Source organism: Oryx dammah, unplaced genomic scaffold, assembly GCF_014754425.2.
Source record: "Oryx dammah isolate SB20612 unplaced genomic scaffold, SCBI_Odam_1.1 HiC_scaffold_29, whole genome shotgun sequence".
Lineage (NCBI taxonomy): Eukaryota > Metazoa > Chordata > Mammalia > Artiodactyla > Bovidae > Oryx > Oryx dammah.
The window spans coordinates 97581156-97593940 of record NW_024070213.1 but is presented as its reverse complement, the minus strand read 5'-3'; the positions used below and the strand labels follow the sequence as shown (position 1 = coordinate 97593940).

Here is a 12785-nt window from a genome sequence, read left to right as displayed (position 1 = left end):
CCAGCAGAGGGCAAATTGATTAATTTTGTTACCATAAACTTCAGATAATTGCTATTGACAAGTTTGGATTAGCTAATGAAAAAATCAGGTCTTACAGTTAATGTGAAAACATAATCTTTTCTAAAACTAAAACTTTACTTTCCCCTGGACTGCAGAAATTACCTCTTGAGCTACAAAGATTGAAGATGGTGGGCATGAGAGAATGGATAACATACCCACATTCATTCTAGGGGCAAGATCATGCATATTAGGACACTGATTCACTGTAACAGAACCATAACACTTCAAGTACATTACAGAGTTCTCATTAATTAGATTTTTAAAATTTCAAGTAGAAAAAAGTAATTTTAAAATATGATGTTCAGATTAACTTAAATATTCAAAAAGTTCAGTCAGTCCCCATTCAGAAACAGATAAACAGTATATTTATTAAATGAGTTAAGACAAATAAACTTTACAAATAGACAAATAATAAAAGGCTCAGTGGCTAAAATAGATGGTAAGCATCATTGAAAGAAATCAACACCATCACGGTATCTCAGTTGGCTTACACGTGTAAAAAGAAATTTTCAAAGAGCAGTTTCACAGAAATGAAGCCGGTTTTTTTTTTCTTATAAACAAATTGCCATTTCTTGGTTCAAAACTGACATCTGTTATGAAAATTACCATATCACATATTTATAAGATGACAAGGAGTAACTCATCTTCAAAGTGCAAGTAAGTCTATTTACAACCACAAAAAAGGCAATGATGAGGAGAAAAAGATTTTTAAAAAATATACAAAGATTAAAAACATTTGGGATGCAAAATTAAACAATTTTTTGGTTAGAGGATAAAAGAGAAAAAGTGATTGAATTACAGATGCTGATTTCGGCTATACATACTATATAATGGGATCCAAGATCTTTAACAGCTTGCTTGCATTTTTTCCTACTTACATAATGCTCTGGAAATTTCTGGTAGAAATTACAGTGTCTCAAAGAGAGAAATACACACTAAGCATGTCTTGCTACTACTTCATGGATGTCATAAGACCCGTTTATGGATTAGAGTTGGTGTAAAAAGCCATTGCCTTGAGTTGAAAAACGAATACTGTAAAAGCTCAGTACAAACCCTCCAAAGCACATGCACTTCTATATCTTTTGGTAATTACATTCATATTTAAGCATAATCAAAATAAAAAAGAAAACTGAAAACACTTCCCTTTTCTCTATTCCCTATGCCTTGTAGGCTCTCCAGTTGATAGGATAAATTTTTAGAGTTGAAAAGGGTTCTTCCAGATAGTCTAGTCCACCACCCTCGTGTAGGGGAGATGATTTTCCCAAGGTCATGCAGCACATTAATAGCAAAACTCAGACTAGAAACCAGGTCTTGATTCCTAGCCTAGTATGCTTTCCAGCATATCATGCTACCTCTTTTTACAGTATGATTCACTCTAAATACCTGATGAGTAATGTACAATTACAAACGCTGACAGAGCCAGTGTGTTTCTAAGTCTTGCAGAGGATAACTGCAAAGGACTGATGGAGAGAAAAAGATTCTCCCCCACCCACCAAAAATATCAAGCACCATCAACTAAACGTCTCTTTGCTGGGTCAGCATTTTCAGATGTTGTAGTAGTCCTTGTAAACTTTATGTCAGCCTGAGGATTGTGTATCTGGTGAAATCTGGGCCCTAACACAGTGCCAGTTCCTAAATGGTAAAGACAGAGGCCAAAGGGGAGAAGGCAGACAAAAGAAATAAAGACTTAAAAAATCCAACTGGGTTAGAGACAGGCATTCTAGCATATGGTTAAGTAAGATATCTAAATATATATATTTAGGGCCTTTCCCATCTTTTCACATTATCATTTTAACTGATTTGTTATTTGGCCACTTAAGAATGAAAACAAATGTATCAGAGACAATGCAGTTGTTATTATTTTTTTTAAACTCTGAGATTATTTTAGGCAAACTAAATAAACTCTATGAAGAACACGTCAAACTGCAATGATTTTCTTAATCTGGTTCTAGTAGATTGCCACCAAGGAATTAAAGAGGGTACCTCATGGGGCTGTTACCATCTTGAAATTTATTCCAATTGCAGTTAAAGAGAACAGACCGATGTACCACATAGGCAGAATTGAGTAAAGAAGCTCAAAGTTCTTTTTTAAAAAAATTGCTGTGTATTTATTTAATAAAAGGGCATATTTATTTATGTTTACAAACAAGTTTCAAAAACAAAAGGAAAACATGTATGCTTCTACTTATTAACCTTTTTCAAAATGCCAACAGCCCTCATGCTGTATGAAGGTTTCTAAGGATTTATTAGAAAAAAATAAAATCAATACAGTTCACTCACAGTTCACCAAGACATCACTGAACTAACATGTTTAGACAAAAACAAAAAGGACTAAAATTCTCTTGTCGTTTGATAGTTTAATTTGATTTGCCTGAAATAACAAAAGCATTTCAAGCATCTTTCATTACGTTGTTGATGTCCTGCATTAAACAATCTACTAAATTCTGAACAAAGGTTATTAGCAAGTTTTCAAAAATTTTAAAAATTAAACAGTTGTTTCAAAACCATTAAGTAGTAAATGTATTTAAGAAACTAATTAAGACAGATGCCATAACTTCATTAGAACACCACTGCTCATGTTTTTTTTTTTTTGTTTTGTTTTTTTCATTGTTGTTTTTTTTTTTTTAAACAAAGCATTAGTGTTATCTATTTGGCTATTAGTATTAGCAATTTATCTACAGTATTTAACAAGGTAAATTGTAGGCAAAAATTTAGTACAGTTTCAATAGAAACACCCCCCTCCTTTTTTTTTTTTCCTGAAAATACAGCAGTATTTGAAGGACTAATTTTATCTCTGCATCAGTTATAAGGAAGCGTCCCATCTATGAACAGGAACAAAAAAAGTATCTACAAACCTTGTAAACAGATCTGCATCATTTATAAACATAAATAATCCAAATTATTAACAGCCAACAGCAGAAATTAAAGCATCAATTCAATGATCCAGGGCTCTTTGCTTGCTTGCCCAGCTTTACTCCTCCCTCTCTCCCAACAAGGATTGAGATCAACTAAAACTTTGCTAATATACTGTTCAGGACCATTCTTAGGTTCTACTGATGATCCACAGGTCGACTTATGCTGAGTTACTGTTTATCTGTCAGTTCATTACTCCCACCCCTCAAAAAGCACCCTCAGTCTAGCAGAAAGCTTTGCTTTTTTTTTTTAAAAAAATAAATCTACATTCGTACAAGTGTGTCTTCTGTTGAAGTCCAGAGACAAGAATACTATCTTGTCCGTCACAATATGTGAAAAGACCCAGTTTCAATTTGTTTCTTTACAATGCAGCTAGTGTGTTAACATTCAGCTTACAATCAGAGTGATGTTTCCAAACTATGTAGTGGGCTTCCTGGGGATGAAGAGGTAGCAGACTTGTTCATTTCTATTGTAAGGTAAATCCCGCTGTCAACAGCATTGTTATTTTTGTTGGGAGAGGGTGGAGGACTGGAGTTACGTTTTGTAGGAGCGTCATCTTCAGCATCAGTGTCATCAATAAGGGGAATATGAGGCTCTGAATCTTCTATCCTAAACTCAGGATGTGTCATAAAGTTGTGAATTGAACTTCTTGATTCCGGTTTTTCTAACCCTTCATATAAAGAACTACGAAATGCATTCACCACTCGAATCTGTAAATATCAGAAAACACAGAAACATATCAGTACGCTGTTAACTTAATTGAAAAATGGTTCATTTATGAGTCTGAATCCACAAACAGCTAGGGATGAGTGAATCATATTTGCATGTAATGCAGTGGAACTTGCAATACACTGTAAAAAAAATGAATATTTTAGTAGGACACTACAGAACAACAAAACCACATACTCTAAGAATTAAGGGGTATAGAATTCAAAGTAATACTAAGAATATCTCATTGTCACTGGCTAAGAATTTAATAGCCATTTTATAGGATATTTTTCCCTAAGAAAACAAAATCAAAGAGAAAACAAACATAAAATTAACCATACACAAGCGTTAGCTGATTTTTTAAATAAAAGAAATATAATTTTTAAAAACAATTCAAATAAGTTAAACGAAGTCAAGCACAGAGGGTTACTACTCGTCATGCTAGGAATTAGGGAGTCACCGACTATGAAAAAGCCAAGCAAATATAAGCTGAATGCCACAATGAACTCACATCTACCCCACTACACCCTTAATTAAAAAAATAAAAATAAAGACAAAACCCAAATAAATATCTATGAAGTGCCATTAAACAGCTATAAATATTTGAGTATATGCCATTTGTCTATCAAGTGTTAGTATTTTTCTCTGTAATAATAAAACTTAAATAACTTTATGTACTACACTCCACTAGAAAGAACAGATTTAAAATAAAAAACTTTCTGAGATTCTTCTGTGAAAAATTTCCCAAGGAGAAGAAAAAGTGTTCAAGCATTTTCACCCTTAAACACACAGACCAACAATTCATTTTCCTTCTCAGAATTCTGCTATATGGAAGAAAAGAGGTCAATGAGTAATCAACTCAAATACATTACTAAACATACAGACTAGGGGTCTCATTAATCCAGTATCATAAAGACTTAACCCCAAATAATTGGATTATTATTATTTATTACGTCAGTTATCCAGATATAACTGACGTTGACATTTCAGGAAAAAAGATGACTAAAGTCCTAAGTCACCAAAATCACCTCATAAAACAACGGTATTCAAAAAATAAATTTCTTCACAGGGATATTTCAATTTATTCTGTAAAAATGTAACAATGTATGCCCACTTTTTTACTGCATATATTTAAGGCATACAAGACTATTTGATACACATCTACAGCATGAAAGAGTCACTACAATCCAGTTAATTAACATATTCACTACCCCACATAGTTATTGTCTGTGTGTGTTGACAACACCTGAGGCTGGACTCTCCTAGCAAATTTCAAGTAGACACTAGTGTTGTTACCTACAGTCACCATGCTATTCATCAGACTTCCGGAACTCACTCATCTTGCATAACTGAAACTGTACCCCTTGAACAGCATCTTGCAACTGCCCCTCCCCCTGGTAATCCCCATTCTACTCTACTCATATGCGTTTGACTCTTCCAGATCCCCACTTCTGAGACTTTAACCAAAGGAACTGAAATCAGGATTTTGGAGCGATTCCTGCACTCCCGTGTTCGCCACCGTCAGTGGCCAGTATGCACAGAGAATACGAACTGGAGGACCAGCCAGCCTATCTGGTGGGTGATGAGCTGCTTAACATGACTCTGAAGTTGCTGCTTATTGGACTTGTTTGCCGGTATTGCTAATGGAGCTAGAGAAGCAGTTGAGGTCTTTCTTTTGTCTGACCAGTCTGGGTAGAGGAGAGTAGTGAAGAATCAAGGGGAAAATGAATCAATTTTTGGAACGTGTTAAATTTGTTAAACAACCAAAGTGAAAATATTCAGAGTTCAGAAGAAAGTTATGGGTGTAAGTTAGAGATTTGGGAGTTTAGCAAAGCTGCAGGACAGGTAGAGTGTAAAAAGTAATAAGCAGGTGAGGGCAGCAAGTGTATTTATACATACAATTACATACACCTGTGACAGCTGAAATCCGACTCCTTTCCACTGAAGTTTTTCAATTTTTACCCCCATGTGACAAAATTTATTATGTTATCCTGGAACATCGAAGCTTGAAAGGATATTTGAGATAATTTTTCAACCACTTTACAAATAATACAACTGAGCAACTGAAGACAGGTGGCTGCCTTGCCAGGTCACTCCAAATTAGCGCCAGAAAGTCTTAAGAGCTAAGGTTTCTGGACTCCCAACTCCAGGTTCTTTCAAGTCAATAAAAGAAGAGAATATATGGACATTAACTTTATAACTAACTTTACTAGAATAAGGTACTTCCTAAGATTAAGGTCAGCACAGTACAAGGGAAGCTTAGAAATGCTCCAAAGCAATATACTTTTCAAAAAAACAGTTCTCATATTAGGCACACAAAATAACATCTAGATTAACTAGGGGTCACTGAAACAAATTTGTTTTACTTCCTGCTCATTAAATAAGAAAGCACCGGATCTAAGGCATGCCACTGAGCTAGTTATATTTGCTCTCATCTCTGTAACTTTTATAGGTAAAATTCTCACAGCACAATAGTAATTCTGAGTAATGAAAAAGCACAATTGTATGCATTATACTGTAGGTAGATAGAAAATTATTTTAATACCACAAAGAAATCAGTTTAAGCAGAAACTGATTACCTATTTTTGACAATTCAACCCCTACTGTTTATTTAATCCAGTCTTTAAATGCTATTCTTTTAATAGCAATTAAGACCTACTATGTACAACACTATTTAAGGAAAATTCAACAATTCCTATGTCAAGAAAACATTTTTAAGAATAAATCATTGAGGGGAAAAAATCCGAGGCATGAGGCACATACAGCAAACAGTACACTGAAATGATTATTATAATAATAAAGTAATTTTAGGAAACTCAAGTGATGACTAAGGGAAGCACTACACTAAATCTAGCAAAGTAAGATCATGTACCACGCTAAACCACCCATTTTCTTAAATATAATCCTAACTTTTGATGGGAGAAAAAAATATTACTGACCAAAACATGGTACACAGGAGACAGTTCTATTTTACCTTCTGCAACAGACTTTTCCCGAACTTTGTCATCATACTTTCACTATGTGCACTATAAATTAAAGAATTTCAACGGTAAAGTAAAAGATACTTTGCAACAGGAAAGAAAATTCTAGGTTGCTTTTCCAAGTTGTGTCTTTGTACCTCGAATTTTCTCAAAGTGAGACCTGTGTAATACTAATGTCTTAATCATCTGGAATAGGGGTTGGGAAATATTTTCTGTCAAGTGCCAGATAGTACCTACTGCATAGCACAGAGGACTATATTCAGTATCTCGTAATAATCTATAATGGAAAAGAATTTGAAAAAGAGTGGATATAGATGTATAACAATCACTCTGCTGTACCCTTGAAACTAATACAACATTGTAAATTAACTATACTCCAATTTAAAAAAGAGGTTAAAAAAAAGAGTCAAAGAAGTTTGACATAGATATTCCTAAGATTATTCTCTATTAGTGCAGGAACCCAGTGATAAAATTAAACCTTCCATTAAATGAATTAACACCATTACCCTGGCTACCTGTACCCAGCAACTCAGAGGTTTCTGATGCACAGTTGTGCATCAGAAAAGAGTCTGCAGCAGGTGTGGGTGTGTAAGACTTAAAACAGAGCTTGTGATTGATTTCATATTAAATATAAAGCCTGGGACACAATTATACAGAGAAATACAGTTAATATGATACCACACCTAGTGAAAAAAGTCAACTGTTTAAAATTTTGCTGAAATAAAAATCAACAGAATTTATACCACCTAGTAGATAAAACTTGTCAAAAGAAGTTTAACTTAAAGCTAATCAAGAGGAAACAGTCAAATTCAGAATGTAGGACACTTTATAAAACAATCTGCCTGGATTTTTAAAAAAGAAAATCAATGTTATGAAAAAAAAGGTAGAGAAAATGGATCCAGGTTAAAGAGAGAAGAATCATAACATACACTATTGAATGTCCTTTCTTGGATCCAGGATCAAAAAAGCTGTAATATATGACATTTTGGGGGCAACTGAAGAAATCTAAATATGGACTGTGTATTAGATAAAATGGTATATATTAATATTATAAAGATAAAGCAGACATTATAAAACACTAAGTAAGTAAGTGAAGCCACTCAGTTGTGTCCGACTCTTTGCGACTCCGTGGACTGTAGCCTATCAGGCTTCTCCATCCATGGGATTCTCCAGGCAAAAATACTGGAGTGGGTTACCATTTCCTTCTCCAGGGGATCTTCCTGACTCAGGGATCAAACCTGGGTCTCCCGCATTGGAGGCAGATGCTTTAACCTCTGAGCCACCAGGCAAGATATCATAAAACATTAAGAAGTGGTAAATCCAGGCAAAGGAATTTTGTATGGTTTAACCTTTCAACTTGTCTATCAGTTTGCAATTTTTCAGTTTTGAGGGGAGGGAATATATCAGGATTAAATCTCAGTTTGGCTCCTGTGGATATAAACAGAAGTTTACTTTCCATTCCAGCCTCATCAACTCCTTCATTTCATTACTCTTTTAGTTTTAAACTACATCAGCTGGGATCTGCTTTCCTCAACCAACAAATTTTATCAAGCGGTCAGCTTGAAAGTAATTTCCTTAGGTAATTTTCCCTAACTTCTCAGGGAGGGATGAAGACTCTATTATAACACTGTTTCATTACCATGTCGAAATTCCTATCTTCTCATCTGCTTCTCTCCCTAGACGACAAAGTTGGGAGGTTCTAGGGCATGTGGTAGGCCTTGCAGTGTTTATGAAATACAACAAAGTGAACACTAAGAGCAGGAGGTGAAGGCATGAGTGGTAACATGCCCTCGAAAGCCAGGAATCATGTGGAATCCAGATGAGGGAGGGATGCAAGTGACATCAGCCGTCCCAGGCATAAGGCCAGGCACAAGGCTGCCCATTCCATGTCATTCGGGCAGGTGGCACCATGGTAACTTCTAAGAGGAAGACTGCTATCTGTCCATGTATACAAATATAACATCCTAAAGTCAGTCACCCTAAAGATATAACATGTCTAAACTTATAGGGTCAGTTTGTCTTTTCAGCACCTGGGTGTTCTTTGTTCTACATCATGCTGCCTCTGCTTATTAGCTATGGACACGTCATTTCAACTCTAAGTCAGCATTCAGACCCGTAAAATGGGGATAGTTCCTATTCTGCCTGCTGTGCAACACCGTCAAAAATAGCAAATGAAAATTACTTAAGCAAACAGTGAACAGGTAGACTCTTGAGTGAACAGTCTTTCTTTTTCTTTAAACAGCATTGCTTTCTCCCTTAATTTATCCTCTCCCCAGTTTCCCAGTGGACGTGAGCTTGAGCCAACTCTGGAAGATGGTGAAGGACAAGGAAGCCTGGTGTGCTGCAGTCTGTAGGGTTGCAAAGAGTTGGACACAAGTGAGCGACTGAACAACGTTTCCCAAGATTCCTCTTTAGTCTCTCACTGGCTAAAGATCAATATCACGACTGAGTTGGAGGGTACAGATGAGGGGTGGGTGCGTTTATATCTTTAATGCTTCCAATATACTGAGAATCCACCATGGAATCAACAAGCTAATTCAGAGTAAGGATGATAAAGGTTAGAAGACTTCTGGAGAGTTTACTAAAATGCAGCAATCTGTTATATTTCTTTACACTAATAACTATGTGAAAGGGAAATTAAGAAAACAAATCTCATTTACAATTGCATTAAAAATAATAAAGTATCTAGGAATAAATTTAACCAAGGAAGTGAAAGACCTGTATACTGAAAATTACAAGACAGTAATAAAAGAAACTGACGATGACACAAATAAATGAAAAGATACTCCATATTCATAGGCTGGAAGGATTAATAGTGTTAAAATGTGCATGCTACCCAAAGCAATACAGATTCAATGTAATCCCTAGCAAAATTCCAATGGCATTTTTCACAGAAATAGAACAAACAATCCTAAAATTTGTATGGAATCACAAAAGACCCTGAATAGCCAAGCAACCTTGAGAAATAAAAACAAAGCCAGAGGCATCACACTCCCTGATTTCAACTGTATTACAAAGATGTAGTAATTAAAACAGTATGATATTGGCATGAGTTTGTATAAAAATGGACATACAGAGCAATGGACAAGAACAGAGACCCCAGAAATAAACCTATGCACAGGCGATCAATTAATTCACAACAAAGGTATCAAGAATATACAATGGGGAAAGTCAGTCACTTCAATAGATGGTGTTAGGAAAGTGGGACAACCACACGCAAAAGAATAAAACTGGACCACTATCTTACATCACAGACAAAAATGAACTCAGAATTATAACGACTTTAACATGAGATATGATACCATAAAGCTCCTAGAAAAAACACAAATGCTAAGCTTCTTGACAGAGGTTTTGATGACGATTTTTTAAATCTGACACCAAAAGCATAAAAGGAAAAATAAACAAGTGGGATTACATCAAACTGAAAAGTTTCTACACATCATGAAAACCATGACCAAAATGAAAAGGCAATATTTTGTTCTCATAAAATGTGAGAAAATATTTGCAAATCTATGTATATAATATGGGGCAAATATTCAAAAATATATATATATATATTTACAAATCTATACAAATCAATAACAAAACCCCCAAACAGTCCAATTAAAATATGGTCAAAAGATCTGAACAGCCATTTTCCCAGAAAATATATACAAATGGCCAAGTGGTACATGAAAAGATGCTCAATATTGCTAATCACAGAAATGCAAGTCAAAATCACAATGACGTATTACTTCACATCTATTAGGATGAAATGGAAACAAGGTTAAATGTTCACTGATGAATGAGTGGATAAACAGAGTATGGTGGACACACACATGAACAGTATTTAACCATAAAAAAGAGGGAATTCTGGACATTTACAAAAACACAGATGAACCCTGAGAGTATTATTATCCCAAATGAAATAAATCAGAGAAAGACACACACCATATAATTTCTCTTACATGTATATGTGACATATAAACCGCCCCCCCCCACCAAAAACAAGCTCACAGATACTAAAAAAACAAATGGTTGCTGTAAGAGGTGGGAGGTAGGCAGTGGTGGGAAAGTTGAGTAAACTTAAAGAAAAAAAAAAACTGAATAAAAAAAAATTTTAATGCATTTTCCCTACTTCTTTGGAAAACTCATTAGAATATCTTATCTAGGAAGCAATTTTAAATTGATTGTATAAATTAAAAAAAAACCTCACATAAATACCAAAGAACTTAGAAGCTTCTACAGGGTTTCCACCTCAAAACAAAACAAAATAAATAAAAAATTCACAGCAAGCCCACAAAGTCCAGGCTAAGGAGGCAAGTGAGTGAAGTGAAATCACTCAGTCATGTCCAACTCCTTGCGACCCCATGGACTGTAGCCTACCACGCTCCTCTGTCTATGGGATTTTCCAGGCAACAGTACTGGAGTGGGTTGCCATTTCCTTCTCCAGAGGATCTTCCTGACCCAGGGATCAAACCCGGGTCTCCTGCATTGGAGGCAGATGCTTTACTGTCTGAGCCACCAGGGAAGTCTAAGAAGGCAAACACCTGGGTATATGCTCAGAACTTTTCTTCAGGGTACCAACTTACTTTCTAAACTGATCAAGATACAAGTCAAGGCACTAAGTTCATTTTCAGCTTTAAAAACACAATTTCTTGGTTCTGTTAGATCAGTTTCAAATCACATGCTTTTGGGAGTCATGCAGAATGGAATATGTTTAAAGGCATATACTCAAAAATTTATAGTAGTTTCACAAATTCTAAGCTACAGTTTTATTCCCCGTATTAACTATCGGAGTTAGCGTAGAGACAAAGATGTCATGTCTGATCTTTTGGTTTCAATTCTTCCACCTGTTATCTAGCCCTCTAAGAAATAAAACGACAACAACGACAACACTTTGAGGTCTCAATCCACTTTACGAAAAGAAAGCTTTATGAAAAGCCTGAACAATGAATTTAAACATTAAGGAGAAAATGAGAAACGTTAGGTGTGTGAAGTAGGAAATGTTAATTTCATGCACTTAGGAACACACACTCACACCCCACAGTAGTAGAAGCGGTAGAAGAGGAAAACACTACATGTGTAGGGGTAGAAATATTTGTTACATCATGATGCTGGCTGGCGATGGAGGGTTGCCGCCTTAGTGCCCCCTGAATGGAACTTCCACTCTGGAAAGCATTCACTACATCCATCTGCAAGGAATCAGAGATTGTGACAGCTTGCTCAGCAAGAGAGAGAGAGAACAAGAGAAAGGACCATTCCATCTATCAACATATAAAAAGTAAAGAAAAAGGCACTTTTTACAGAGCAGATAAATAGGCAAGAGGAGCATTTGGAGATGAAGGGGGTGGAAAAAAAAGCTAGGAGAAAAGGAGCTGAGGGGCATACGGACACATTCTTTCGTGGTCAGTTAAAACTTGCACTCATTCCAAGCACCAGTACTATTTTTCAAAAGAGTAAGTTCTGTGGGTTGGGGAGGCTAGAAAGGAAGCGAAGGAGCACATTCAAACCTCCTCCCCAGCTCCAAAGGCCCTTGGCTCCCGCTCCCATCGTCTCTCCTACCTCTCCACCAGGCCCATACCTGTGTCTGGATTCTGTTCAGACCTCTAAACCACAAGATCTGGCCACGCCGCAACTCCCGCTCAGCGTGATCAATCTCTTCCACATCCTCCGCTAACTCCTCCTCGGGTATCTCCTCCTTTTGTGTGCCATGACCAGCTTCTTTGAGGAATTTTAAACGGCTAGTTGGAATTGTTGAAATAAGCTACAACACAGGGGAGAGAACTTAGAAACAAACCATATCAAGATACAATGAAAGTGATCAACTTCAATACAGAAAAGGAATGAAAAGCTGCACTCAAGAGCCAACTATCTTTACCAATGAAGCAATGAAACCTTGTCCATCACAGGCCTTCGTTCTCAGGACAAAAAACATTCTTCTGTTAGCTACAGAAAAGATTTAAGTTTGAAGGGCAAAAGTTTCCCTGAATGAAAATAACCTGATTACATTTGCAAATTTTATTTAAGACATTCGAGACCATGAATTATTCAACCATGCTTTGATATATATATATATATATATATGTATATGTATACACTTAAACTCATATTAGTATTTATTTCAAATAAAATGAAAATCGA

At 35.9% G+C, this 12785-nt stretch overlaps 1 protein-coding gene across 6 annotated transcripts in view; it reads right to left on the bottom strand.

Annotated features, from left to right (window-relative positions):
* Window positions 1–402: 402 nt before the first annotated feature.
* Window positions 403–12785, bottom strand: part of ATP2B1 (ATPase plasma membrane Ca2+ transporting 1) — a 133178-nt gene continuing 120795 nt past the window's right edge. For 2 of the 6 annotated variants that reach the window (XM_040234434.1, XM_040234433.1), the window contains exons 20-22: window positions 12226–12408; window positions 11723–11836; window positions 403–3683 (exon numbers count right to left, since the gene is read on the bottom strand). In XM_040234434.1, coding sequence (XP_040090368.1) covers window positions 3372–3683; window positions 11723–11836; window positions 12226–12408 — 609 coding nt within the window. In that variant the 3' untranslated portion in view covers window positions 403–3371. Of the gene's footprint in view, window positions 3684–11684; window positions 11837–12225; window positions 12409–12785 lie in introns of all 6 variants that reach the window. The other 4 variants (XM_040234438.1, XM_040234435.1, XM_040234436.1 and 1 more) reach the window with 4 other exon arrangements.